Below are 25862 nucleotides of genomic sequence, written 5' to 3'. Positions count from 1 at the left end.
CATGCGCGCGTGCGCGCGTGCACACACACACACACACACAGACAGAGAGACAGGAAGAGAGACAGAGACAGAGAGAGAAACAGGCAGAGAGAGAGACAGAGAGAAAATGGTGAAGTAGTTTTTTTTCTTATTTTTTTAAACCCATACACGCCAAAGGATTTCAGTTTGGCATACTCCTGTGTTGTCTTCATATGAATACATTCAATTAATTTCCTGTTCACTGGTTGCAGAAAGAAAGAAAGAAAGAAAGAAAGAGAAAGAAAGAAAGAAAGAAAGAAAGAAAGAAAGAAAGAAAGAAAGAAAGAAAGAAAGAGAAAGAAAGAAAACCCCAGGGCTAACTGCTGTTCCCAAAGTCTCTCTCTCTATGATGCTGCTGTCACTTTACAAAAATGAACCAAATCCTTACGGCCTTGCCATCTGTGTTGTTGACTAGATTACCCAGTTCTCCTGTCCCACAGGTCCTCAGCAGCTCCTACTTTTCATTTACTAGATATCTGCAAAACAAACATATATCCTTGTTTCCCCCAGGTGAGTGAAGGTAAGAATTCTCCTTGGGACTCTGACTCACTAATCCAGGACATGCTACCATCTGGGCTCACAGTAGATTCATTACTAAATAAAAGCACTAAGGAAGAAGGCAGATGATGAGTTTCTGTTGGCTTCATATCTACTTCATTTAACAGCCTCTGAGTCTCCTAAAATCACAGACCGGGGATAAAGAAGGACGAAGCACTGCTGCCACATTTAACACTTGTACATTTTATTTAGTTAAATCAGCCATTGTACAACATTGCAGCTATGTATCGTTAGTGTTGTATGGTTTTCCATTAACTAATACATGCCCTCATAGATATATTCAATTAGTGTTATCACCATGGGAACAAGATGCTGATTCATCAACTGAAAATCCACTTCTCACAGTATTCAAGTTTTTTTTTGATAACACAGCAAAAAAAAAATCAAAATCAAAAAAGGTGAATAACCATTATGTTGCTACACAGACATCATCTGCACTGCAAATAACACAACAGAAAGGCTTTTCATGAGCTCCGGTGAAGGTCTGACAGGATAGATGGCCAGGGCATATCTCAAAGGTCTGACAGGATAGATGGCCATGGCATATCTCAAAAAGGGCTGCCACCTGCCTCTCTTGTTCTGAATGCCAAAGAATACTTTGTTTCTACTCAACCCTCCCCCCAGAAAGTGCTAGCATTGGGGGCTCAGGAGATTTGGCAGATGGGAAACCTCTCTCCCAAGAAAATTCCTCTCTTGGTAATGTTACTTTAAAAGATGAAGTGCCATTCTTTGTCTTGTTTGTGTTTGACATTCCAAGCAATGAGTCAGTTCTGCACACAGGAAAAGGCCAGATAGGACTGGAAAAAGTTCAGTCTCAGTAGAGTACACTGTTTTCTTGCTTTTTTAAAATCTCATCTTCATTGAATATACTTTTTCTTTAACAAATAACTGATTCAAAACGTATACTGTTTATATGAATATATTTGTGACTATATATATATATGTTAAAATGCTACACAGCTTCAACCACTAGAGGGATTAGACACAGGGCGTGGAGATCACTCAGACTGTCATTGTCCCTTCTCTGAAACAAACAGAAAGTTGCACAAATGCACTTCAGTTTCCAAGAGTATCTGGGTTTCAAATAAATAATTAAATTCAATTAAATTCAATAAAAAAATTCAAAAAAATTAACCAAAACCAAAATTTCCACGGATTTCTCAATCTTGTCTGCAAGCTCAAAAGCAGACGTAACTAGAAAATGAAAGCCCAGGGTGAAAACCATTAGTATGATAAGAAGGGTTTGTGTGTGTGTGTGTGTGTGTGTGTGTGTGTGTGTGTGTGTGTGTGTGTGTGTTTAATGCCACATGCAGGTATTAGAGAAGAGATATACCTGGAGGTGGGGTGAAAAAAAAAGCAAAAGAAACCACTCCAACATGGTGACAGCATTTAACATTTTGTGTGGTGCATAAATCTTGTTTCCAATGAATTATCTACAGTGCAGTGGCCAGAAGAAAGTACCACCAGTAAGACAGCATGGTTTGCTAAAGCAGCAATGAACACTGGAAAACTACAGTAGTTATAGCTTTTAAAATACCCTGCCAACGTGTTCAAAATCAAAAACACCTGAAAATGCTAGAACACCACCCATGCAGCTTCCAGCACCAAAATACCTCATTGTTTCCATCTGCTTGTCTATGCTCCCTTCTTCCCCCTCCTTCAGGGTGGTAGTTGGAGAGCCATCAGTGATGGCTAACCAATACGAGAGACTGCTCCTTGGGATCAGTCTTCAAGACTATGATCCTGTAGTTAGGAGCAATGGCTACTCTGGAAGTACTAAGGACATGTCTAAGTCTGAAGTGTTCCTTCCTTTGAACTGTATTACCCTTAACTGTGTTAGCAATATCTTAATTAACCATTGTTCAGCAATTTCCAGAGGCTTTTATTCCATGATGCCCCGTGAAATTATGACAGGCAGTGGTTTAAATTTTACTCTGTTGTTCGTCTGAGAATTTCAGCTATATACATTATACATGGATATCCTTGGAAGCATTCCCCTCTGTCACTTGAAGAAGTCTGCAGGTGAAGTTCTTCTGATTTTCATGGAGCTTGGGCAGAAGCAAAGAACAATGGAGGCGCCAGTTCCCAGGTTAGCACGGATGCTCAGAATAGTGGATACAGCATCCAGAATGAAGGATGCTATCTTTGGTCACAAATTAGCGTATAGTTAGAGAGGGTAGGGGAGAAGGAAGCAAAAGAAAATGCCGTGTATTTGCCGAGAGTGGAAATGTCACAGGATCCCAGTAATTAGGCCACTTCGGTCACTCCTGTCAGGAAATGGGAAGTTGCATATTGAGTGGGTATGTGGTTTCTGGTAAGAACTGGGCAGCTCCTCATTGGGCCTCTTGCTTTGTGTTCTCCTTGCAGAAATGCCGAAGGAGTTGCTGGAGATCTCTCTGGAGGTCATCTTGGTCTAGTGCTCCAGGAACATCCTCCAGGTGCTCCAAGTTGATGCATTTCCCCTGCTGGTCCTTCACCACAGCCCTCTTCTGTGTACTGGCTTTACTCATTGTTGTCCTACAGGGAGCAGATTAGACAATTAGACCCTTTCCCCAGACACCCATGGATTTCCTGTCTTACCTTTGTATCTATTCCCATTAGTTTAATGATGGCAGGTAGACAGGTATGTTTCTTACATCACTCATAAATGAGGATCTCTTATCCGAAATCACTCACAAGGCTTAAAAAGTGTATTTTTGAATGAGACATAATGTTTTTTATATCTTTCAGAAATAGTTCAAATAAAGGACACTATGCTTCCATTACATTTCCGCAAAGAGAAGCCAGGCCATGGCTCAGATTTTGGTTTAAGTTGCATAGACCCCAAAGGTCCTCGCTTACTCTGAAATAATGATTCCCAAGGCACCATTGACAAGCTTAGAAAATCATTTAAAATTCATGCACTTCCCAGTCTGAACTTTGCCTAAATTTTGTTTTCCTATGAGATTTGGTTTCCATGAGATTGAGATCTTTAACAACTGGAATATTCTGCCAAAACGTGAGAAGGCGACTACCAGCAGGCAGATCTCTGAAGCTTCCTTGAGCATCAGCAAGGGAGAGAAAGGGAATGGGTACAACTCCTAAGAGCTGCCACCTCCTGAGTTTCCTCAGGACCTCCACGTGCTTAACCCATTCTGCCTGTCCCACCACGCCAGTTAGCAGGGCTCTCCGTTCACTGTCTCCTCACCCCTGATGCTCCTAGAGAAAAGATGTCATAACTGCTGTTTTATTTCATACTATTATTCTCCTAGAGTCTCCACTTGAAAATTATATTGTAATGCGTTCTTTTTCTAGTCTTCTGTCTACTCATGAGAATAATGCTTCATTCTGCAGATAGGTGTTGAATGTATTTTATGTACTATGTATAGTTATAACAAATAAGAAAACTGACCTTAGGGGGTTTAAATGACATCCACACACTAATTTTTTTTAAAAAATAGCGTAGGGTCCAAGATTCCTGAGTCTGGGCCCATAACCAGGAATCCATGGATCTTCAAATCCACCAACAAAGAATGGCCAGGCATTTTCCTTATGAATTTCCAGTGTTTTGAAGCTAGAAGTTTTAACAATGGTCATTCTAACCTTATGGCAATTTCTAAAAACTTCTTTTTGCCAATTTCCAGCTCTCCTTTGGACATCCTTGCCTCCGATCTTTCTCCGAGGCTCTCTTAGATATTACATGCATGGCACCTTCATTTGATGCCATATCTAAATTTGTTCCTCTTGATGAAATGTTCATATTTGATCACTGTGGTGCAGTCATTTTGTGTATTTCTGGCTGACCCTGTCATTTCTGCTTTGTTTACTCTACAAATGACAAAAATCTGTCTCTTTCTGCCAGGGATTAGGAGAAGGTTTCACAGTTCTGGTGCCAGGGAACAGACATACAGCCAGCCTGGAACTTTTTTTTAAATTTTCTGCAGATGTGTGCAAATGTTTATGTATGTGATAAAATGACCTCAGTAATGTATGAACTCAAGTGCTGTTCACCAGAGTCCCATGCTGACTAACTGTGAATGCAAGTTGTTAGTCACTGCCTTCAGCGAAGTGTCCACCACTGCAAGGAGACAGGGAGTTAACTGCTCTCTGAATCTATTCCAGTTCAAAGATCCTGGGATGCCAAGGTTTGCAAAGGTTGTATAGTTTCAACTGAACAATCAGACAAAAGGATTCAACACTCAAAACAGAAGCATTTTATCCGTAATTCATACGGCATTTAACAGCTCTAGGCGTCCAATTATGTTCTTCTAAATTCATAGCTGCTACTGTTTCTCACATTTGAGCTAAAGGCGGAATTGTGACAGAACCTTAATTTTGCTTTTAATTATTATGTTCCAGAAACTTAAAATAGCCTTGTGGAGTACTATAAATGACAGTCTTTCTCCCCTTCTCAATGAGATGGCAAGCACAACAGTAACTTGGGCTCCCATTGTATCGTTCACTGAGAAGCTGAGAGGTCTGTGGGAGAGTGATGCTTACAATGGTGCCAGAGGACCAAAGTGGCTACAGTTCAGACAGCAGATCTGCAATGGAGCAGGCAGCTCACTGGGCCTCACACGTGCTCTTACTCACGTTGCTTAAGGCAACATTCAGTACATCTGGGACCTCAGACATCAAACTTGTGCTCCTGTTTCTTGCCACTCCCATGCGGCACCATGGACCTTTTTAACAGCAAAAAGCCATAATAGATGAAGACTGAGCTGGATATAGTTAGTTTCCAAGTTAATCAGTGTGCCATAGATTAGATTTTTCTTCATATGGTCTCCAAATCTATCAACACAGTGGTATTCCCTACCTGTTTAGCTCCAACTATCCTGGCAATCTGCTTGAACCCAGAAAGTCAAATTGGATAAACAAATGTCTCACCATCACTGTGTCTCAGTATTAATTTGAAAGCATCAGTGGACATGCTGAGGGGTAACACACAGACACACCCATGCCTGACCCGTGCCTTCTCACACAGGGCAGTCAGCCACTCAGAAGGGCTCTCCCCTTCCTTTCTAGCATTAGAAACTATTTGTATAATGTTAGTTAGTGAAGCATCACCCCATGCTATCCCAAACCTCTTAATTATTGATCCATCCTCCTTCAGGATTTCATTTTCTACTAAACTGGGGAAGTGAACTTTCATGTGGCTACCTGTGTAACCCAAAGCCTGAGGTAAGAAAAAGAGAAGACAAGACTTGAGTCATAGACCATGGACTTCAATTAAAGCAGTCTACTGTTTTACTAGTTACCTACTGCTTTACCAGTCAGTCTACTGCTTTACTAATTAGTCTATTGCTTTAATCAGTCTACTGCTTTACTAGTTAGTCTACTGCCTTAATAATTAGTCTACTGCTTTACTAGTTAGTCTACTACCTTACTAATTAGTCTACTACTTTACTAGTTAGTCTACTGCCTTACTAATTAGTCTACTGCTTTACTAGTTAGTCTACTGCCTTACTAATTAGTCTACTACTTTACTAGTTAGTCTACTGTTTTACTAACTCTGGTGGTATATAAAGAGGTATCTAATGGGGTAAGCAACAACTCCTATGGGCTCATATAAGGATATCAAGTTTTATTTAACACGTCCTTAAAATTCTGTTTATGTCACAGATAACACTCTTTGTCCAAAGCTTACAACTTGCATCTATACTGACTTTAAAATTTTCCCTTATTTGCTATCCTCCTTCTGATTGTGGAAATTTGAATGACAAATGAGATCATTTATCAAAGGCAAAACCAGATATAGGGTCTAGTGTACAACTCAGACAATTCACATTTTGAACACCCAAGATGTCAAGTGTACAGAACTATAAGTATTTAAAGAAAGTTTGCTTTTAATATGCAAATACATTAATAGGCTACTTAGCTATAGTTGTTAATACTATTATTGTTGTTGTTATATAGTTGTTCTAGTACCTGGTGATCAAACCCAGTGCATTGTGGGGGCCACACAGGCATCCTAAAATACAGCTGAATCCCCAGGCCTAATGTGAGTAAGTGCAGTAAGGGCACTGATTATAGCATTTAACTTTAAGCATTTAAGATATAACTATTATCTATTCTGTTTTGAGGCAGGCTGCCACAAAGAAGTCTAGGCTGGCCTGAGCTCACTTTGTAGCATAAGCTAGCTCTGATCTTGTGGCATCCTGCCTTAGGCATCTCAGTGCCAGTATTATAAACCTAAGTCACCACACCTGGCTTTGTAATTTTAACAGACATAAGAAATCATGCCCCAACTCTAGAGACTTGGATTCTGCCCCAGCAGGAATAAATCTTAGCAACCTGAATTTTTTAAGAGTCCTCTGGGTGACATGAACGAATAGCTCCGGGCTATAGAAATACTACTTCACCACATAAACTGTTTCGAGAAGGAAATCTGGTCTTTTCAGTTATCCTAACACCTTCCATGAATCTGTGTATGAAATGACAAAAGCTTTTCATTGCTAACACAAAGCAACCATAAAACATACACCAAAGGAAAACAGACACAAAATAAAACAATGCTCTGTACCTCTTCAAAGTCATCTTTGGCTGAAGGAAGGTCAGTGGCTAAGCTAGAGTCCCCCAGGCTTTTCTCCATCCTTTCTCCATGTACCACTGTAGTTTTAACAACTTTGCTGACTCTACGGCCTTCTACTGGTTCGGCCTGAAACTGTGAGGTACTGGACAAAATGCTGGGTTCAGACAAGCACACCTAATGAATGAAGGACACATACAGACAATTCCCAATGGCCAAAATGGAACAAATAATGGTATTTCTGTGAAATAAAATGGTTGTAATACTGGCCTCTTTAAAAAAAAACAGTAGTTAGGAACAAATCTCATCAATTGGTCTATTTAAGGGTATATTGCCATAGCACAGTTAATGGGCTATTTGAATAAAATCTTACCAGTCACATTTCTAAAAGTCTGGGCACAATGTAGATTGACAACCTACGCTTAATCTCTTTCCCACAATTAATTTTATCTCCTTTGAAACATGAAGATAAAGTCAACCCCTGAAGGGAGAGCTTGAAAAGTCATGAGAAATCAAAGTAGATAACTAGACAGCTTTGTGTGTATAATCGTATGATTTTTGAAGATATAAATAAACACAGAACAGTAAGAATTTCAAATTATGTATCTAAGAGAACCAGCGCGTATGGTAGTCTCAAGGCTTCAAGCAATGAGGTAAAATGGAAAGTAATAAATGGTGTAAATCGAAGTGTTTCAGATCATACTTTTATTAACCTTGAAACTCATAAGTTTGAGTGTCAACAACATATCTAAAGTGATCCTTGGAATGCTGGTGTGCCAAGAAGGGCCAATCACTGCAGTACATTTGGGCACAGTCTCTTTATAACACATGCCTGGCCAGAAAATAGATTTGAAATTTGACTTCTGGTTTCTCCTGTAATCAACTAAGAATGAAATGCAACACAGAAATGAAGAAAAGCAAATACAGACAATGAGTACAAGGAGCACATGAAATGAAGATTCCGTGGGAATAGACAGGTTTTTGCCTATGTTTTGTCTTTCTCTACACAATGAACTCTGCAGAGCTGGGTGGCCTCACCTCTGATTGCTGTGTGTCACTCTTCAATACCACACGCTTTATCACTTTGGAATAACTGTCCCCATCCTCAATGTTGACTGGCTCCTGTGGCGTTCCCTGCATCGTAATCTCCTCCTGCTCCATGCCATCAGAGGATACGTACCGCCTAATGATTTTCCGGGTAACCTGAAAAACATTTCATGTGGCTGTCTTATGTTTGAGTTAGGGTACCCACACTAGTGACAGCATTTAAACAGGAAGTGTGATAACAGCCCTGTACAGAGCCATTGGCTAGTACCTTCTTCACCACGGTGTGTCCATTCTCATCAACGTATTCCTCTTCTGTGACAGTTTCTGGGGGTATTTCAGGCATATCATCTCCCTAAACAGTGGGGGTGGGGGAGAAAGCATTACTTAAGTGTCTGGCACTGTCCTGAGGAACTACATCCAAGTGGTTTTGATGTGAGGAATGTTAGAAAACCAAAGGTCATGTTGCGAAGTATTGCTGAGATGCAAAATCCTGTGAGTTTGATTAATTAAAAAAAGAAGCAGGTATGTTAGCAGAAAGAAAAAAAAACATGCTCAGGAGAACCTTACCAAAGTTAGGGAAAATTTAATCAAACAACAAAAACGAATAAGAAACGAGGCAGGCTCAACCCTAGAAGCCAATCCTTCTGCGTGCTGGCTTGAGGAGGAGGGCTGCAAACATCCTTGGCTCTTTACATCCCCTTAAAAATGAGGGAGAAAGAGAGGAGCTGCTTTCCACGCATGCACTACCTATGGAGCATGCTCAGCCTCTGTTGTTCCAGATCTCATTTAGTGAAGGACACAACTGTCCCAACGTGCAGGAACTTAATACCAGGTACCTGGATAATCACTCTCCGGCGGACAACCCTGGTAGTTACCATGGCCTCCTCATCAGAGCTGGCCTCCAGCTCTCCTAATTCCTCTGTTAGCTCCTGGTGGAAGCACGTATGAATTATTGTTTTTAATTTTATTTTTAATTTAAAAATGTAATCAAAAATTTTATTTGGTTTTCAAGACAGGGTTTCTCTGTGTATCAATCCTCCTTGTCCTGGAGCTCACTTTATAGACCAGGTTGGCCTCAAACTCACAGAGATCTGCCTGCTTATGCTTGGCAAGTACTGGGATTAAAGGCATGTGCCACCACCGCTGAGCTTCAAAAAAAAACTTGTTTGAGATAGGATCTTACTTGGTAGACCACCCTGTCTTGAACGTACAATCATTCTGTCCCAGACTCATAAGTGCCGGGTTTACAGATGTGTGTCACCACACCTGGCTGCATCCTTTTGTTTAATTTGCCATTAAATGACTTTACTACTGGTTTCTTTATTTGTCCATATCATATTCTGAAATTTTATGCAGGGAGATATTGATGGAAAAAAATGTGTGGTGACCTCAAGCCTCAACAAGTGTGGAGTCTTACTGTTTCCAGAATCATAAAGAAATCCTGCAGTCTGAGAGCAGTTGGAGAAGCCACCTGTCAAAACTGGTCCCAAAGAGACATCTTTTCCCACATGAATTCTGTGCTTAAGTTTAATAAAATCTGAGTGAAAATACAGGACCTAAGTAGCATACAAAACACCTGTGACATATGGGCCAGCCTTTACTAGGCAAGGAATTCTAATCTCAAGCACAGAAAACCTCATATTTATAGCAGAGCTTTCTCCAGTAAGTTAAATTTCCTCTAGCTATTAGTTAATAGTACATTTTCCTGGCATCAAAGATTGTAGGCTTTGAATAACATTGAACTAGTGTTTTTAGAGATGCTGAGAATATTCTCTTTTATGAGTTTGATCAAAAGCCAGAGATGAGGCCAGGAACATAATTTTAGATTGAAAATATGCTTTAGGAGTCATAAACAGAGACGGTTTTTCCTAATGGAACATGATTTCCTTCCTCCTTTCCCCTCTCCTCCCCTCTCCTCACTTCCTTTTCCATCCCCTTCTCTCCCTCCTCCCTTCTTCCCTTCCAATTTTTTTCAAAATCAAGCTATGTTGTATCCCACACAGGTTTTAAACTTTTGACCCTCCTGTATCAGCCTTCAGAGTACTTGGATGACTGGTGTGGACCACCATTCTCAGCTTGGAGTACCTTTTTCTTTTTTTTTTTTAAGGAAAAGAGCACATACACTCAATTAGCTTAAAGACACAAAATACCCAAGCTATATCTTGGCAATCTTCTTTTCTAAAGAAAAAGATATAAATTAAGAGCCAAATTATGCATTAAATAAATCAGGAGCCTACTGCTAGTAATATGGTCAGCAACCAAAGTAAATAAAATGACATGTTGTAAGAATTTAGGGATTCACAAGTGAAGTGTGTGAGAGACAACTAGAAATTCATTGAGATAAGAAGGGGCTATGAAAACCCTAGGATGCACAATAGATTACCCTGAAACATGTCTGTACAATCCAGAATATATGAATTTTCAGATGACCTTCAAGCCTGTATCTCATGCTGCCCATGGATTTTTCTGGTAACATTTTAGCCTGACAGATTAACCAAACCTTTTTCTAGTATTCAATTAGGCCAGGAACTTGAGATGGTATTTTTGTACAAAGACAAATGAGGAGTAAACCTTAACTCATTGAATGACCACATTCTTTAAGGATTTCCCACGATGAAATCTAGGCTAGCAGGGCAACAGCTAAAGACTGGAACTGTGTACTCCTTTCTCTAGATTTACAAGAGCGCAGACTGTCAAAGCTTAGGGGTTTCTTATGTTCCAGCCTTTCTATTATGAAAGTAAAAAAAAAATAAGAATAAAAAAATAACAGAACTGTCAATAGAAACAGAAAACTGTGTAGCTTTGGCACAGGTGAGGAAGGACACATTGAGGAAGTCTGACCTTTTGAAAAGCTGTATCACTGTCTGGTCTTTCCAAGACCTGGGCCTGGTCATCTGCTGACTCCACTATCACCAAGCTGGTTTTCCTTGGAGACCTCTCCTCTTTGGGCTCAGGAACTTCCTCGGGTTCTTGGACAATGGGAGAACCATGCTCGCTAGTCACTGGGGTCTGGAGACAAGATTTTGCTTCCTCTGGAGGGGTACTGATGTCCTCAGGAGTCTTACAGAGAGAGTCAGGAACTGCTGTGGCTTTTTGAGTCTCTGCCCCTTCTGCCCCTGGTGTTGTCACACTGGAACAGAAAAGTCAATTTGCCACTCAAGAACACTGGAAGGAAAAATAAAATTTCTCTTCATTGTAGCCAAGATAATATGCACTCATGTATGCACACACGTACACACACACACACACACACACACACACACACACACAATAAACCTGAAAAAAAGTTTTAGATAACATATTCATAGATAATGATTTTGAAGAAGGTAAGAAAATTTAGCCAAATGAAATAAACCTATATTAATGTAGTTAGTGTAATTATGAACATGAGGACGCATAATTGTATAACTATTATTTAATGGAAGGACCTGTTGACACTCTCTGGCAGTTTGGAGTAACTCCTGTGCAGCTTTTCAAAACCTCAGTTTGTAAATAAGAACATCCTTTCCCTTTTCTCTCCTTACTTTGTATCCAACAGTTTTCTGTCCTGCTACTGAAAACAAATGCCCCAGATGCACATTTTACTCTCTCTATTTCTTTTCCTTACCTTTTCTGTGTGTACTCACTTGGACCTTATGGGCAGGTAAAGGAGGAAAGTGCCTGAGAGGGAGAAATCATTTCATGTCTCTTCCTTCTCATGTTCCGGTTACAGGAGAACAAAACTCAGTGTCAACAGAAGTACTGTGCTGTGAGCTCTTGACACCCTAAGGTTGCTTCTCCTGAGCCACTTTCCTTTCCGGATGGCCATGTCACCCAGGCAGCTCTCTCCTTTACCTGGTTAAGTTCTGGGCTAAATGGTTTTCTAGGGTTTCTTTCCAGCGGACAATGCCTCCCTATCCTTACTCTAACTCTGCCTTCTTTCAAACTAAGGGTGTTACATTCGGTTTGCATGATCTATACCATACTGATGTTTTTCTACTTAGATGCTACATAGCTTTGCTGAAGTACTGATGGGCTGCCGTTCCTGCACCATCACTGCTAAAACCCCAAGGCAGCCATGGTACCATGTGGGCACATTCCAATAAGACACAACAATCCTACAAGTAGTGACTGTGGTTTGCAAGGAGTACACCCAAAAGGTGATTCACAGGCTGATCACTGGCCCTGAACCTGTTAAAAATATCTAGATGTGGAAATGGAGACTTGGAGCACTTTGAGATTGTTCAAAGTCACAGAACAGGAAGCTGGCTCAGGTAGGACAGTGCCACACAACACAATTATGTAGCTTGACTGCTTCAGCTTTTCTACAGAAGAGTATCTGCCTCTTCTGGCCCTGATGCTGTCACACTGGAACAGAAAAGTCAGTTTGCCACTCAATAACACTCTCCCTGCCACAGAAGATTTCCTTTGGAGTTGTATTTAACATACTTTCTTCTGAAACTCACTAGTATTCCTGCTGGTCTTGCATTTTCCCTGAGAAATCTTGTTGAGCTGTCTCCGGGTGCATTTGGGGAGAAAGTGTGGCTGCTGGGCTGTCACCCTCAGTTTTGGGGATACAATCTTGAAATGTGGAATAACCAACAGAAATGTCTTCTTCAGAGACCACGGGTGGGTGATCACTGGACTCGCTTTCTTTAGAAGTTGCTTGCTCTTCTTTCTGCTTGTGCTGGGCAGCACAGAGCTCCTCTTGAAGTACTGAAAACCCTGCAGGGAAGAGTAATTGAAAATGTTGAGGAATCTCACTTACACTAGATGATGTAATTTTAAAAAAAAAGCAGTTTAGGAGAAAAAGATGCCCTGCGACAAAGCTCATGTGGAGGAGTTTTTTATTAGAGGAAGGGAATGGGAAAAGGGGGAGAGAAGAGAGAAGACCAGTCTCTGGGGATAGGAGCACCAGAAGAGAAAATAAGGAGGGACAGAGAGACAGGCAGAGAAGCAGAGAAAGAGAGAGAAGGAGAGGGATGGATGGATGGAGGGAGGGAGGGAGGGCATCAGAAGGAAAACGGAACTGGAGGACCCACCCATGGTAGGGAAGAATGAATAGAGTGGCTACCAAATGGACAGAGAGAAACTGAGGTGGCTTGGAAGTAAATACACCATCACCAAAGGCTATACTCTGTTGCAAAAAAAAAAAATGTAGGCAGCAGGCCCATCTCCTAAATTATCCCCTACCCCCAAGAGACATCACTTGACCTTCACTGTGGTCCAGTACAATGGTCTGCTCCATTTCCGCATAGCTGCGGCCCATGCGTTCCTGCAGGGGTTCTGTGTTGGTCTCCAGGAGATGTACAATATCCATCCTGTTGATCTTGGTGAGGCATTCGATGAGGATAGTATCTGGGACATTAGAGAAAAGGCATTCTTTACATGTGAGGGGTACTCTTTTTAGGATCACTTTCATTCAGTTGCCTTGCTAAGTTCTTGGTATTTTTAGCCAAGCCTGGCAAACTCTAACTAGCTCCTTTGTAAACAGAGGCAAATAGCAATACATGGACCCTACATACCACAAGCCCTGAAGGCAGAGTTGCAATCCGGATTCTAGGTTAAAAACAAAGACTATCTCTCAACACTGTGTGGAATATATTTATATTAAAAGATGTTTGATTGTCTTCTGCTTTTATTGGCTAAACTTGACAATGCTGCTAAAAAGGATGTTGGGAAAAGAAACAGCAAGAGACATGAAGGCAGACCTTCACAGAGACATGAAAGGAAGGGCTGAAGCTGCGTGGCAGCCATGGTCCACCTCATTTCCCAATTTGTCCCACCGTCATCACACAGAGTGCCCATTTGATTCTCCTCCCCGACATACAGAAATTACCAGAGAGGAATGGAAACATGAACTGCAGGCAGTACACTCCCTATGAATAATTATAACCATACAACTGTGCCCACTAACTAATACTTAGAGACTGTTAGGTCTCAGTGAACTTTCCACAGAAGCTGGTACTCATATCATTGCCGTTGTTCACAAACTTACCATGCAAGGTTTCTCATGGAACACTATTCTACAAAAAGAAACGGTAACAGCTTGTTCTCCTTCGCTGACAGTGGTTCTTAAAATTGATGACTTTTGACAGTTTATCTTACTGAATCTGTAAGAATGGGATCGATCGTTCGGTGATCTCCTTCCACCTGAGTCTGACACCTCTACCTTGGGGTTTCTCCACCTACCTGTGGCATGCTTCCCGTCCCTCTCCAGCCAGTACTTCAGCAGTGCATGGCTCTGGTCTTGAAGGGAGTTGGGGTTCTCAATTCGAATTTGGTGAATTTGCTCCTCAGTGAAATCCAGTTCTCTTGCTAATTCTAAAATAATAACGACAAAATGTTGCATTGTCCACACACTGACTTCCTCTTTGAGTCTCCACACCTTGCTTCATGATGCCTAAGTGATAAGGTCTTGTGCTGCTTTGAGCATTTAGGTTAGACGTGACCCACACACCCCTTTATATATTGAGACTAACAATCTGCCCCTCTTAAAATTGGGTATAGAACTAATTACTGCCATTGCAGAAATAGCAAAGGTGAAGGAGTGATGGTAAATGTGAATGGAGATTCAGACCATTATCACTTGTTTAGATTTTTAATCAAGATAATGAAAAATAAGTGACTGAACAGAGAAGTGAAGCATTTCCCACTTTTGTAGGTTTTCAACTTCAACAAATCCTGTTTCTGGAAATGTGTACAAACATTTGTTGTAGCTAATTTACAGGGATTGGGTATGCTCCTCTCTTTGATGTATATGAAGGAAGGGTCTGTGAAATTGGTGTAGAAAAAAGGTCAAAAAGATTTCTTTAAAAGATGGGAATAGTGGTACACACCTTGAAATCCAGGACTTAGGTGGATCTCCGTGAGTTTGAGGCCAGTCTGGTCTACATAGCAAGTTCCAGGATGGCTAGGACTACATAGAAAAATCCTCTCTCAAATGTACCTCCATAAAATGTTTCTTTATTTTACTATAAACATTCTATAGGAATACTTGATGCTTGTGCATGCTATTATAATGTGTAGGTATGCATTTGTATGCAAAAGCAATGACTTCTATAGTCTACCTGGTATTGAAATATTGAAAATATTCTTCATCTAGTAGTTCTATTTTAGAAATGTATTTCCTTTTCTTTCATTCTGTTATGTTACAAGGTTTAAAATTTTGCCACCTTTATACTTAATACACTTAGTGTGTGTGGGTGGATGCATACATATTCAAGGAAAAATACATATCTAATATGCCAACAAGAGATATTTTGGTATCATTCTCTTCTCTAAATCCTTATATCAATATTATCATAAAATTACCAAAAGTGAGAAAATGGCTGTTCCTACTGCTTCCAGTCATTTATTCAACATTATCAATCATCTTTGAGGATAAGTTCTCAGCAAGGAACCACAGTACTGATCATCCAAGAAAGGAAGTCACTTAACCAAGTATCTGATAGCTATCATGGTTCAGGTCATATGAAGTGGTGTGTTTTCTGTTTTCTGGGGGCAGAATGGGGGAATGAATCCCATGTGGTTCCCTTCTAAATCTGAGAAACTGATAGAAAAGTAGTAACTTTGCACTTTTTGTCTCAGTAAAGCATATCCAAGTGATATTTAAGAAACCAAATGAGAGTCCAAAATAATAAATATGAAAGTAACCTAGGCTACATATTGCCTAATATTAAGTCACAGGCAGATGGAACTATATTTTAAATTTATAAACCATGATTTGTAAATAACAGTATGGATATTAAAATTCACCTTCTCTTAATAAATTACTTAACAGATACTCTATGCTTCAACATCCCTACCTCAAAAAAAATGGTGCAACATCTCATTCATGTGCATTTTAACACTCACCCAGAGCACATGTTAGTGCTATTTACTATGAAGATACCTAACATCAAACATCAAAAATAAGCACCCCTGGTAAAATCTCAAATGTTATTAATATTGTCTGGCATGGTAATTCAGACCTGTATTCACAACACTGGGGCAGGGGGAGTACCATAAGTTTAGGCCAGCTTAAGGTATATAGTGAGTTCCAGGTGGACCCCTGAGCTGTATATTAAGAACCTGTCTCAGAAAAACAAAAACAAAGATTATAAAAATTAAATCTAAAATTGTGTGAAACAGGGTATCTTCCCATAGCTTAGCTAACCATAACTAGTAGAAGAGGATGGGTAAATGGGTTTATTCTCAAAGTCTTCAACTCTAAAGTTCTAAATTCCAAAACTGTTGAGAACCCTAAGCTCAGGCCACACCATTAGCTATTGCAGTTGGATTTTTCAACTTGTAGATTTTTTTCCCTCACACTATTCTTTCCACAAGAAAAATTAAGAAAAACAATCTTTAACTGATTGTTTCTGGACAATTACCTGTCCAGCTGAAGCCAAGATGATCAGCAATGTAAGCCAGCCTTTCTTCAATCCGTTCCTGGTCATCTTGGGGATCTACAGAAGGTCAGAAACAGAATGGCCAAAGAGTATCTGGGACAGCAAGGAACCACAGTACTGATCATCCAAGAAAGGAAGTCACTTAACCAAGTATCTGATAGCTATCATGGTTTAGGTCATATGAAGTGGTATGTTTTCTGCTTTCTGGGGCAGAATGGGGAATGAATCCCATGTGGTGACTTGTGGAAACCATCTGCTTCCATATCTCTTTAATGAGGACTGCTAACTGAACAGAACGTCCAGTTATCTCAGGGCTTTCCTTTTACACTCTTGGAACAAAAAAAAAAAACTGCCCACCAGAGCATACTCATTTTGTAAATGAAACACCAAAAAACTCACAAGTGGCATGTAGAATTGGAGTCAGTGGTTGAGCTCTACTACTAATGCCTGTGGAGGTGTCAATCACCATCAGGTCCTGTCTGAAAGAAAGCACTAAGAATTATCTTAGTCATGGTTAGACAGACAGGAACAACACTGTCCTAATGACCTTGGAAGAAGACAAGATAAAGGCATTTGAACTATGTAAGTTCTGCTGCTATGATATTTGCTTCTGAGGCAAAGTTTCTGGATGTCTCTTCCTAAGTAAAGTCATAGAGTTCTCGCTACCACAAACTAGAATTCATCTTATTCCCTATTTAACTACTGTGGATTGATGGGCAGCATCAGGAAATTCTGTCACCCACATTTAGGAATTAGTCTTCATTTAGAGATAGTGGAAGCCTGCAGGTTACCTCTCAAAGCCACTCATGGTTTCCTTTTTTTGCAATTCCAAGAGCCATCATTCCCTCACATCGTGCAAAGTTTGAGATTTTGTTGTCTGCTAAATCTCATCTGAACACATTCACAATCCACCTGCTTCACAAGTCAAAAGTGGATTTTTACCTTTCGTTTGCTTGCTTAATTTGGTTACCATGGTATCTGAAAGCCAACCTCTCTGAATTGGAAAACAGACCCACAGTAATTAGAGTTTCAGGATGTGAGCAACCTTTTTGAGTAAAGGGCTTTTTATATCCTGACAAAATTGAATGCACCAATTATTTAATGTACACAAAGAAAAGAGAGAGAGCACTGAGTCCTTGGGCTGGAAAACCCACATGCTCATGTGCAAAAGCAGTGGCTTTAACTCGAGGCTAAGCCTGGGACTTCAGAACAACAAAACTCAAAGCTTGTATGGCTTTACGTGCAGCAGCTAAAGAAAAGCAAGGTCCCCCGTTGCTTGGTTATGTTTATGTTTTTGATAAGCATTCTCATTACTCAATCTTGAGATTGTTTCATAGACAAGAGTATACAGAAAAAGCACAAAACACAAAGGGCTTACACAAACACATTAACCACTACAGAAAGCTTAAAGGAAATGAGACACAAATCACAAAATAAAAGAAACAATACCAAAAAAAAAACTCTTATCAAATTTATGACATGCGTAGCACAGGGAATCCCAGTGGCTGGCAAATACCTTCAGCTCGGTCATGGCCATTTTCATCAGGGATGCGTTCAATCATAGTCTCAATGGACTCATCCCAAATGGGCCTTGTGTCAAAGATGTCCTCGGGAACTGAATGCTCAGTTTCAACAGGTGGCAGATTCTCAATGACTGACACTTCCAGGGCACTACTACTTTCATCATCTGAAGGTGGCTCCTGCTCCCTTTCTGACTGTGTGAGCCTGTCCACTAATTTGGATGCCTCATCACTAATCTCCTCAAAGAATTCTATGGAGTTTCTATAAAGGTCAAAGAAATGCTCCCTACTCTCTTTTGTGGGGCTCACACCTGTCCTGCTGGAAGACGGGGTGCTTCTGCTCTTAACTGGTAATCGGGATGCAAATAGCTTTGGTTTTGTGGCCCCTTCTTCTGATTCTGACTCAAACCCTTCTGCTCTCTCCCTGCTCTCTGTTTCTGTCTCAATGTAACTCCTGGCTTTTACTGGGCATTTGGTCTTAGCATCCAGAGGACTAGCATCTGATTCGGATTTGCTTCTACCATCTGGGGCTCTGCTTAGCATGTCCTGTCCCTGGGGGACAGCTGTCTTAGTGAGAGATGTGTCTGGATAGGAGAGCTGGCATTCGGTTCTTTGGGTGGGTGCTTTGATGGGGATTTTGGACTTTGGTTTTGCTTCATCCTCCTTACTTTCCTCATCTGTGCCAGAAAATGCACTCTCATCCTCTGCAGATGGAGGGACCGGGACTGAAGTGGGGAGAGTCCTTAGAGGAATTTGAGGTTTGTTTTCAGCAGAAGGCACATTTTCCATGGGTGCAGTAGGGATCTCAATGACAGACTTCTGTTCCTCTGGGGAAGAATCTGGGGACTCGTCATCCCTATTTGAATGAACAGACCTAGTGACTGTGGAAAAGTCCAACTGAACAACAGGTTGGGGGAAGGTAGGGCAAGGTGTCTGCTTCACAGTGCTCAGAGAAGATGTATCACTCAGTTGCATGGTGGGGAGGTCCTCAACTTCTGTGGACGTAGCCTCTTTTATGGGCATTTCAGTGGAAGCTGAAGTCATCACTTGGGAGTCAAGGTTAGTATCCGAGACAGGTAATTCCTCTGTTTCCTCATTCACATCATCAGGAAGTAATTCTCCCTCATCATCCACTGCATCTTTGGATTCTGAAAGTTCCAGTGACTCACTTTTGCTTTCCAGCTGTGGTAGCTCAGCCCCTGTGGTCCCCTCCTTCAAGTCTTCAGGGATAGTCTCTTCATTGGATTCTTGACCAATTTGGAAAAAGTGCATATTTTCATCTGCATAGGACCTTTTGGTCATATCAATAGCACCACTTCGGGTCATCTCAAACAATTTTCCCTCCTGGAAGAGGAATGGATTTTGTTCACTTGTTGGGGTCCCCTCTTCAGTTGGGGTCCTAGCAGGAGTGGTATCAGGAGTGGTACCCTGTGATTGTCTGTCTACCATCAAACCCAGTATCTTCTGTTCTTCTTCTTTCACTCGGGCTTCAAAGACTTCATCATCTTCACGGATTTCACTCCAGGAGTCAGAATCTACATCGGTTCTTGTGATGATGACTTTGCTCACTTGCTCACCAATGACTGCCGATGAATTTGGTGTAGCGGGTGCTACAGATGAGGAAGGTACATCTGACTGCATTCCCCACAAGGTAGGTTTTTCCTCGGATTCAGTTTCTAGGCCCTGGCTCTCAAAATTTGATTCTTGGCTTGAGACAGTTCTACTAGAGGTGTTTGTCATTACAACATCCTCAGAAGAGGATCTGATGACAACAGAGTACACTTCAGGTGGACAAACAACTGTGGTGTGACATGTATCAGTTTGGATTCTGCTGTCCTCACCACAAAAAAATGAAGAGGAAGGAACATTTTCATAAGGACTGGTTATTTGAGGATCAGAATTTTCATCAGTCACAGCTAAATCAGACACCAGAATGTCCATATCAAACCTATTTGGTTGAGTTGGAGTAGATGAGTCTTGAGTGGGACAGTCCTTTGACATGCTCTCCAGAGTCTGATCAGTTGCTGTGACCTCTACTTCTACAGAGGAAGATGGGGAGGGTATTTCTTTAACTGATTCCTTTCTTTCAGATACTGCACAATGAGATGGAGAAGACAGGGAAGAGCTTTCCCTGGGGAAATCTGCCTGTGCAGATTCCACTCTAGAAGGAACAAGCTCTCTCCCTTCAGGGTCATTTTCACAAGTATCCTGGAGATCCAGTGACTCTTTATCAATGGCCAGCTGCTCGTCAACATCATTACATGTTGGACTCTGAACTCCAAGGGAGACAAGGGCAGCTGAGTTGCTAGGACTTACAGCCTCACAACCATGGCCATCACAGGTTTCTGACTGATGAGTCTCTATGTCCAGATCATCAGAAGACCTATCAACACCATCAGCAGAAGGAGTCTGACAGCCATCAGCTAAGGGAGATTGGCGATCTTTGTCTTCTTCTGACTTACCCGGCTCCTCTTGAATATCCTTGTTCATCTTGAAAGTGTATTGTTTGGAAACTATAGGCTGGAACTGTGATTCTTCAGGGCTGGAATTAGAGTCCATGCTGGACGGAAGGGGAGATGGAGGTTGCACTCGAATCACTGGCTCAGTCAGAAGCCCTGAGTCAGCACCTTTACTCAGCCGTGTCAGCTCTGGTTCACTTTCAGAGGAGGAAGAAGCTTTTCTGCTCTCCGCAGTCACCAAGACTGGGACCTCAGCCTCATCAACCGTGCTCTCCACCAGCTTCTGTTCATCCACTTCTACAGAGCAGTCAGCATCGGGGTCTGAGGCTGAAGAGGAGCCATCTTGCCTGGGTTCTTTTCTGTAATCCCTTTTCTGCTTCGCTTCCTGCTCAAGTTCATCAAACGTTTTTATTTTGGTTACCATCTTGAACATTTCCTCTTCTGGGGTGAACCTCTTCTTCTCCCCATTTTCAGAGTCCTCCTCCTCCGCACACTCATGAATCACAGCTGGTTTGGGTGTACTTGAATCTGAAGCCTTGGGTGTGACCTCGTAGCTAACTTCTTCTGAGCTGGGAGTATCAGGGGAGAGGGGGCTTTTCCCTGAGCTCTCCATGAGTGATGTCTGTTCAAGACTGTCATCCTCGGCACTGCCATCAGGGTCTCGGAGCAGCCGAGAACGCATGGAAGCCACTTCGGCAACAAGATCTGTTTTGGCAATAGCTGCAGGGAGAGGAAAGTGACTTGGGAGAATTCCAGCCTTCATTTTCGGCTCAACTGGGCTGCTTTCAAGGGAATCCCTGCAAGGGGACTCCCTCAGAGGACTTGGTTCCAGGGAATCAGGAGTTTTGTGTGAGGAGTTATCTTCCAGCACAGGGCTGGCTTCTAGAGAGTCTTTGTGGCTTACTGCTAATGATTCATCGGCCATTGGGCTGAGGGCCTCACTATCCCTGCTAGGGAGTGGAAGTTCTAACCCTTGGGGACTTCTAATAGCTCCCTGGGGCTTTGGTTCTGTTCCTTCACCTGCCTTCCCAGAAGCATCAGATGGTGAGAATGCCTTTGCCACCCCAGAGGGAGTCGTGGATTCCTGAGTTTCACTTTTTGGTTGTGTCTTACAAGCTGGACTAACAACTGGAAGCTGACTTTCCTCACAGGACCCTTTCTCAGTAAAGACCTGCCATGTTTCACCTGCTAATGATACACTGGGGCTGCTAGGGAAGCCATCTTGTTTGGAGCATACATCTTGGGAAGAGTCTTGGGTGACCTCCTTCTGACAATGCTCAGTAGAGGACTCAGAACCCCCAGTGACCACAGCACCTTTTGCTCCAGAACTATCGGTAGTGTCTTTAGATGTAGGTAGCTCTTTTTCTGAATGAATTTCTGTGGGCATTTCTACCTTAGTTTCCTCGATTTCTCCAATTTGTTCCTCACTTTTCTTCGGTGAGAAAGAAAGACTCTCTGGGCTTGTCTCGGGAGTTTCTGCTAGGCCCTCATGCTTGTAGCTCTCTTCTGAACTGATCTGAGGGGTGCCTTCCATCAGGCTGCCACAAGGCGAGCCTGCTACCACTTCCTGTTTCAGACTTTCAGAGCTGCCACCCAAAGCACCACTCTGTAAAGACAGAGCCGGAAGAAACTCGTCTTTCATGTAATCTAGTGGGAATGTTGTGTTGAAAGGACTTGTGATTACTTGGTCTAAGTGAATCTGAGCCTTTTCTGTCTCCTCAGTGAGGCGGAACTGCTGGTATTTGTCATTGTCTTCTAACTCTTGCTTGATGACATCAGAGAAGTCAGTGGAAGCCTTCCTGTCTGGGCTGATCTGAAGATCCATGTCTCCTTGCTCATCCACCATCTTGTCTTGAAGGATCTCACTGCCCCGAGGACTTTCTTGTGCCACCACTGATGGAACTGGCTCAGGGGTTTTAATAATGGGGACTTTCTCAAACTTTTCTCTAACTGGATCTTCTGTCCTGAGCCCAACGGTGATGGTAGTAGAACGGAACCTTCTGGATTCTGTAGCTCCCGTCACTGGAAATCTCTGGCCACGCTTGGTTGTCTGACTTTCTGTTCTCTGAGACTCTCTCTGGGCTACTGTGTGCCCCTTTTCTTTTTCTATGCGGGTTTTACTTTTGTCTTGTGATTGCTTTTGCTTTGTTGATTTGTGCTCAAAGAGTCCTGTTTTGTGTTTGGATGGGTCCTGACCTGACTGGAACGCTTTCATCAACTCCCGGACAGACATTGTCTCCTCGATACGTTCTGTTTTGGAGGTGGGAGATACGGGTGGCTGCTTTTCTGTTTTCCCAGGTGACACAGGCAGGTGCTTTTCACTTTTCCCAGCCTGCTTCTCTGAGGTTCTTGCAGAAGGTGAAACTGGCAAGCGTTTTTCTGTTCTCCCAGGTGACACTGGAGGGTGTTTCTCTGTTCTTCCAGATGATGGTACCGGAGGACGTTTGTCTGTTTTGCCTGAAGGTGACACAGGTGTGTGTCGTTCTGTTTTTACAGATGACACAGGGGAATGTCTTTCATTTTTTGTTGAGGGGGATCCAGGTGAATGTTTCTCGGGTTTACTTGACGACACTGGTGAGTGTCGTTCATTTTTTGGCGAGGGTGACACAGGTGAGTGTTTCTCTGTTTTGCTTGATGGTGACACTGGCGTGTGTCTTTCAGTTTTTGTGGAGGAACAGTGCTTTTCTGTTTTAGAGGAAGGAGATGATTTTGAAGAGGGTGACACAGCTGGGTGTGTCCTAGGCGTGGTCTTTTTAGACACATCCTCTTTGCCTTTGACTCTGACAGGCAGCTTGCTTCGACCTTTCTGCTCATCTTCTACCTTCTTCTGAAGGGCCTTTACTTTGTCCTTTATGGAACCAATAGGAGTTTCTTCTATCAGAGGTGAGGTGGCCTTGGCCGTGGGAAGGGGCTCGGGAGCCAGGCCTCGATCCTCCTCTACCGACTCCTCTGAACTACCTTTCTTCAGTTCGGATGTTTCTTCACTGCCTTGGGAACTTTCCTCTTTTTGTTTCTGCTTTTCTTTTAGTTTCCTGCGTACTGGCTTCTTTATCACCAGGCTTGGATTTGGCTGCTTCAGGGCACTCTGCTTCTCCTCTGCTGGCCCAGCCTTCCCTTTATTATTCTCAGAGGTCTTTCCGACAGCTGAAGCCTGACTTGTCTCCCCTGACTTTTCCTGAGCTGTTTGTGGCCTCTTTTCCTGAGGAGAAGTGTATGAATTTAGGTCTTCTGTAAGGTAGGTCACTAACCCAGTGGAGTCCTTCTCCGATTTGACCTTGGACCCTCTGTCTACTCTGACTTCTATGCATGGCAGTTCAGTGATTTCTCCAGGTGCATGTCGCTTGGCCTCTTGGATTTCCTCATCACTGACAATGACCCATTCCTCTTCTAGCTCCCGCTCAGACTGAGAAGTCTGTACTCTGCCTTCGTCTCTAACACAGGCCCCACTTCTCAGGATGGCGTCCACTTTCTCTAAGTCCTCCTTAACCCTCTCCACAATTTCGAACGGTTCGCCTGGCTCTTCGTCGGCAGCCCTTGTCAGCTCCTTCACTTTGATAGAACCTGCCTTATCAGACACATCTGTGGTCAAGATGGCCGTCATTTTGATCAAATCTTGTTTCATCTCAGAAACTTCAGAGAGCAAGTCCGGGCTTGCTAAGACAGGAACTTCATTAACCAGGTGGCTTTTCAGAACAGATGTTTCTGTTGACTCTGTCTCATCATCTTTGATGTGAATGAAAAACATTGAAAGTAAAATGGAAATCAAAAAAGATATCGGCAAATGTAATCAGGACCAAAACAACACAGCGTCTTTTCCTGGTGGTGGAAGGGGCAACAGAATGGGCTGGGAATGGTGGATCCACAAGGTCTCAAGGAACAAGAGCAAAGCAAGGCTAATGGAAAAAAATAACTGAAAAGGAAAATGAGCAGGAAATAACTTGCTTAATTTTCTCACTTGTAGCACATTCATACATACAACAAAGCTATCACAAATACTCAAGACATACATTAAAAAGTCACAAATCAAAAAGAAGAGCGCAGTGAAATTACACAGAGATATCTCAAGATTGTCCAGATATTACAGATTAATGTCAGAAAACAAAACAAAACAAAAAACCATGGGGAAAAATAAGAAAAAAAAGCATTAGAAATTGCAGAAACTCGATTTCCTCCCTGAGAAAGCCAGTAGGAGCAAATTCAGAATTGTGTCCAACTATGTCCATACATTGTAAATCCCACAGGTCTGGAATTTGGTCAGCATAGTCCTGCCACCACACAGTAATGGCAGAATATGCGTCTGAATCAGCTGCAGACTGGCATTTCATCGAAGGGAAATCCACACCTAACAATGACACACATCTCGTGCTGGGAGGCATGGCCCTTTCCTCGGAGGAACCTCCTTGTTTAGAGATGTAACAGACAGAACAAGGAGGAGGGTAAAGGAAAGGAAAGACAAATGACAGAAACAACAGTTGTGACTGAATGCATATGTGAGTCCAAAGTTAAAATGGTGATGCGTGGCAACCCAAATTAGAGACAGTCATACAGGACACACACACAGTTGATGTAAGCCAAGTTATTTCCATGCAAAGCAAAGGTGGAATAAAACTGCTAGGCAGGGGGCAGCCTTGCAGGAAATTGCAGGCAGGAGGGTGGTGAGAAATTAGAACGAAAAAATAAAATGTTACTGTGGTGAAGCAGATTTAGCTCCCTAACAATTCATGCATAAGGTGATCTGTGCAGTAGATTGGAGTCACAGGTGGTGAGGTTCTTTTAATCAATACAAATTCAAGAAAGCCCCAGGGTTGACTTACACAAAGACTTCAGTAATGCCTTACAAGAGAGCTCTTCTTTGAATGGTATTTTATAACTATATGAAGATTATGTAAGGGTTATCTTTAAACTAAAACCAAACATAAATCTGCATTTGAAATCTAGAAGATATTCAAAGTATCTAGGCGTCATTCAAGGGAATCCATGGCATTATAGCACATGGGAACATTCCTACCTTTTAAACTGGCCTAGACCAATAATTTTAATTCCTAATAGCTTGTATATAGGCGTAAAGGAAGAAACCATTTAAGTCAATACAATAATCCTAAAGAAGAAAGAGGGAGAGAAAATAAAAACACTTAAAAAAAATCAGTGAAGGTAACAATAATTTGTGTCATAAACAAAGTTGCTTTGTCTGGGGAGAATTTGTATTTATTTAGAGGCTAGCATGTGTCAATACATATGTAAAATATATTAAGATCAATTTACGGTAATGTTGATTGTTTAATTACATAAATTATTGAAGACATCAGAATCTCAGTTTCATCTTGAATGAGAAGGAACATGAGGATAAACCTCAGTTAAAGCCATTTCAATAGGACAGCAG

General features: G+C 41.9%; 1 protein-coding gene across 50 annotated transcripts in view; it reads right to left on the bottom strand.

Annotated features, from left to right (window-relative positions):
- Positions 1 to 739: 739 nt before the first annotated feature.
- Ank2 (ankyrin 2) overlaps positions 740 to 25862 on the bottom strand; it is a 557097-nt gene continuing 531974 nt past the window's right edge. For 20 of the 50 annotated variants that reach the window (XM_040751861.1, XM_040751863.1, XM_040751871.1 and 17 more), the window contains 10 exons: positions 16486 to 16560; positions 14303 to 14434; positions 13325 to 13468; positions 12577 to 12835; positions 10973 to 11261; positions 8400 to 8483; positions 8123 to 8287; positions 7079 to 7261; positions 5640 to 5731; positions 740 to 3093 (listed from right to left, as the gene is read on the bottom strand). In XM_040751861.1, coding sequence (XP_040607795.1) covers positions 2910 to 3093; positions 5640 to 5731; positions 7079 to 7261; positions 8123 to 8287; positions 8400 to 8483; positions 10973 to 11261; positions 12577 to 12835; positions 13325 to 13468; positions 14303 to 14434; positions 16486 to 16560 — 1607 coding nt within the window. In that variant the 3' untranslated portion in view covers positions 740 to 2909. Of the gene's footprint in view, positions 3094 to 5639; positions 5732 to 7078; positions 7262 to 8122; positions 8288 to 8399; positions 8484 to 8967; positions 9061 to 10972; positions 11262 to 12576; positions 12836 to 13324; positions 13469 to 14302; positions 14435 to 16485; positions 16561 to 18019; positions 24206 to 25862 lie in introns of all 50 variants that reach the window. The other 30 variants (XM_040751839.1, XM_040751845.1, XM_040751832.1 and 27 more) reach the window with 5 other exon arrangements.

This window comes from Mesocricetus auratus, unplaced genomic scaffold (genome assembly GCF_017639785.1).
Source record: "Mesocricetus auratus isolate SY011 unplaced genomic scaffold, BCM_Maur_2.0 Super-Scaffold_100009, whole genome shotgun sequence".
Lineage (NCBI taxonomy): Eukaryota > Metazoa > Chordata > Mammalia > Rodentia > Cricetidae > Mesocricetus > Mesocricetus auratus.
The sequence above is the reverse complement of the archived record's forward strand: the minus strand, read 5'-3'. Positions and strand labels throughout refer to the sequence as shown.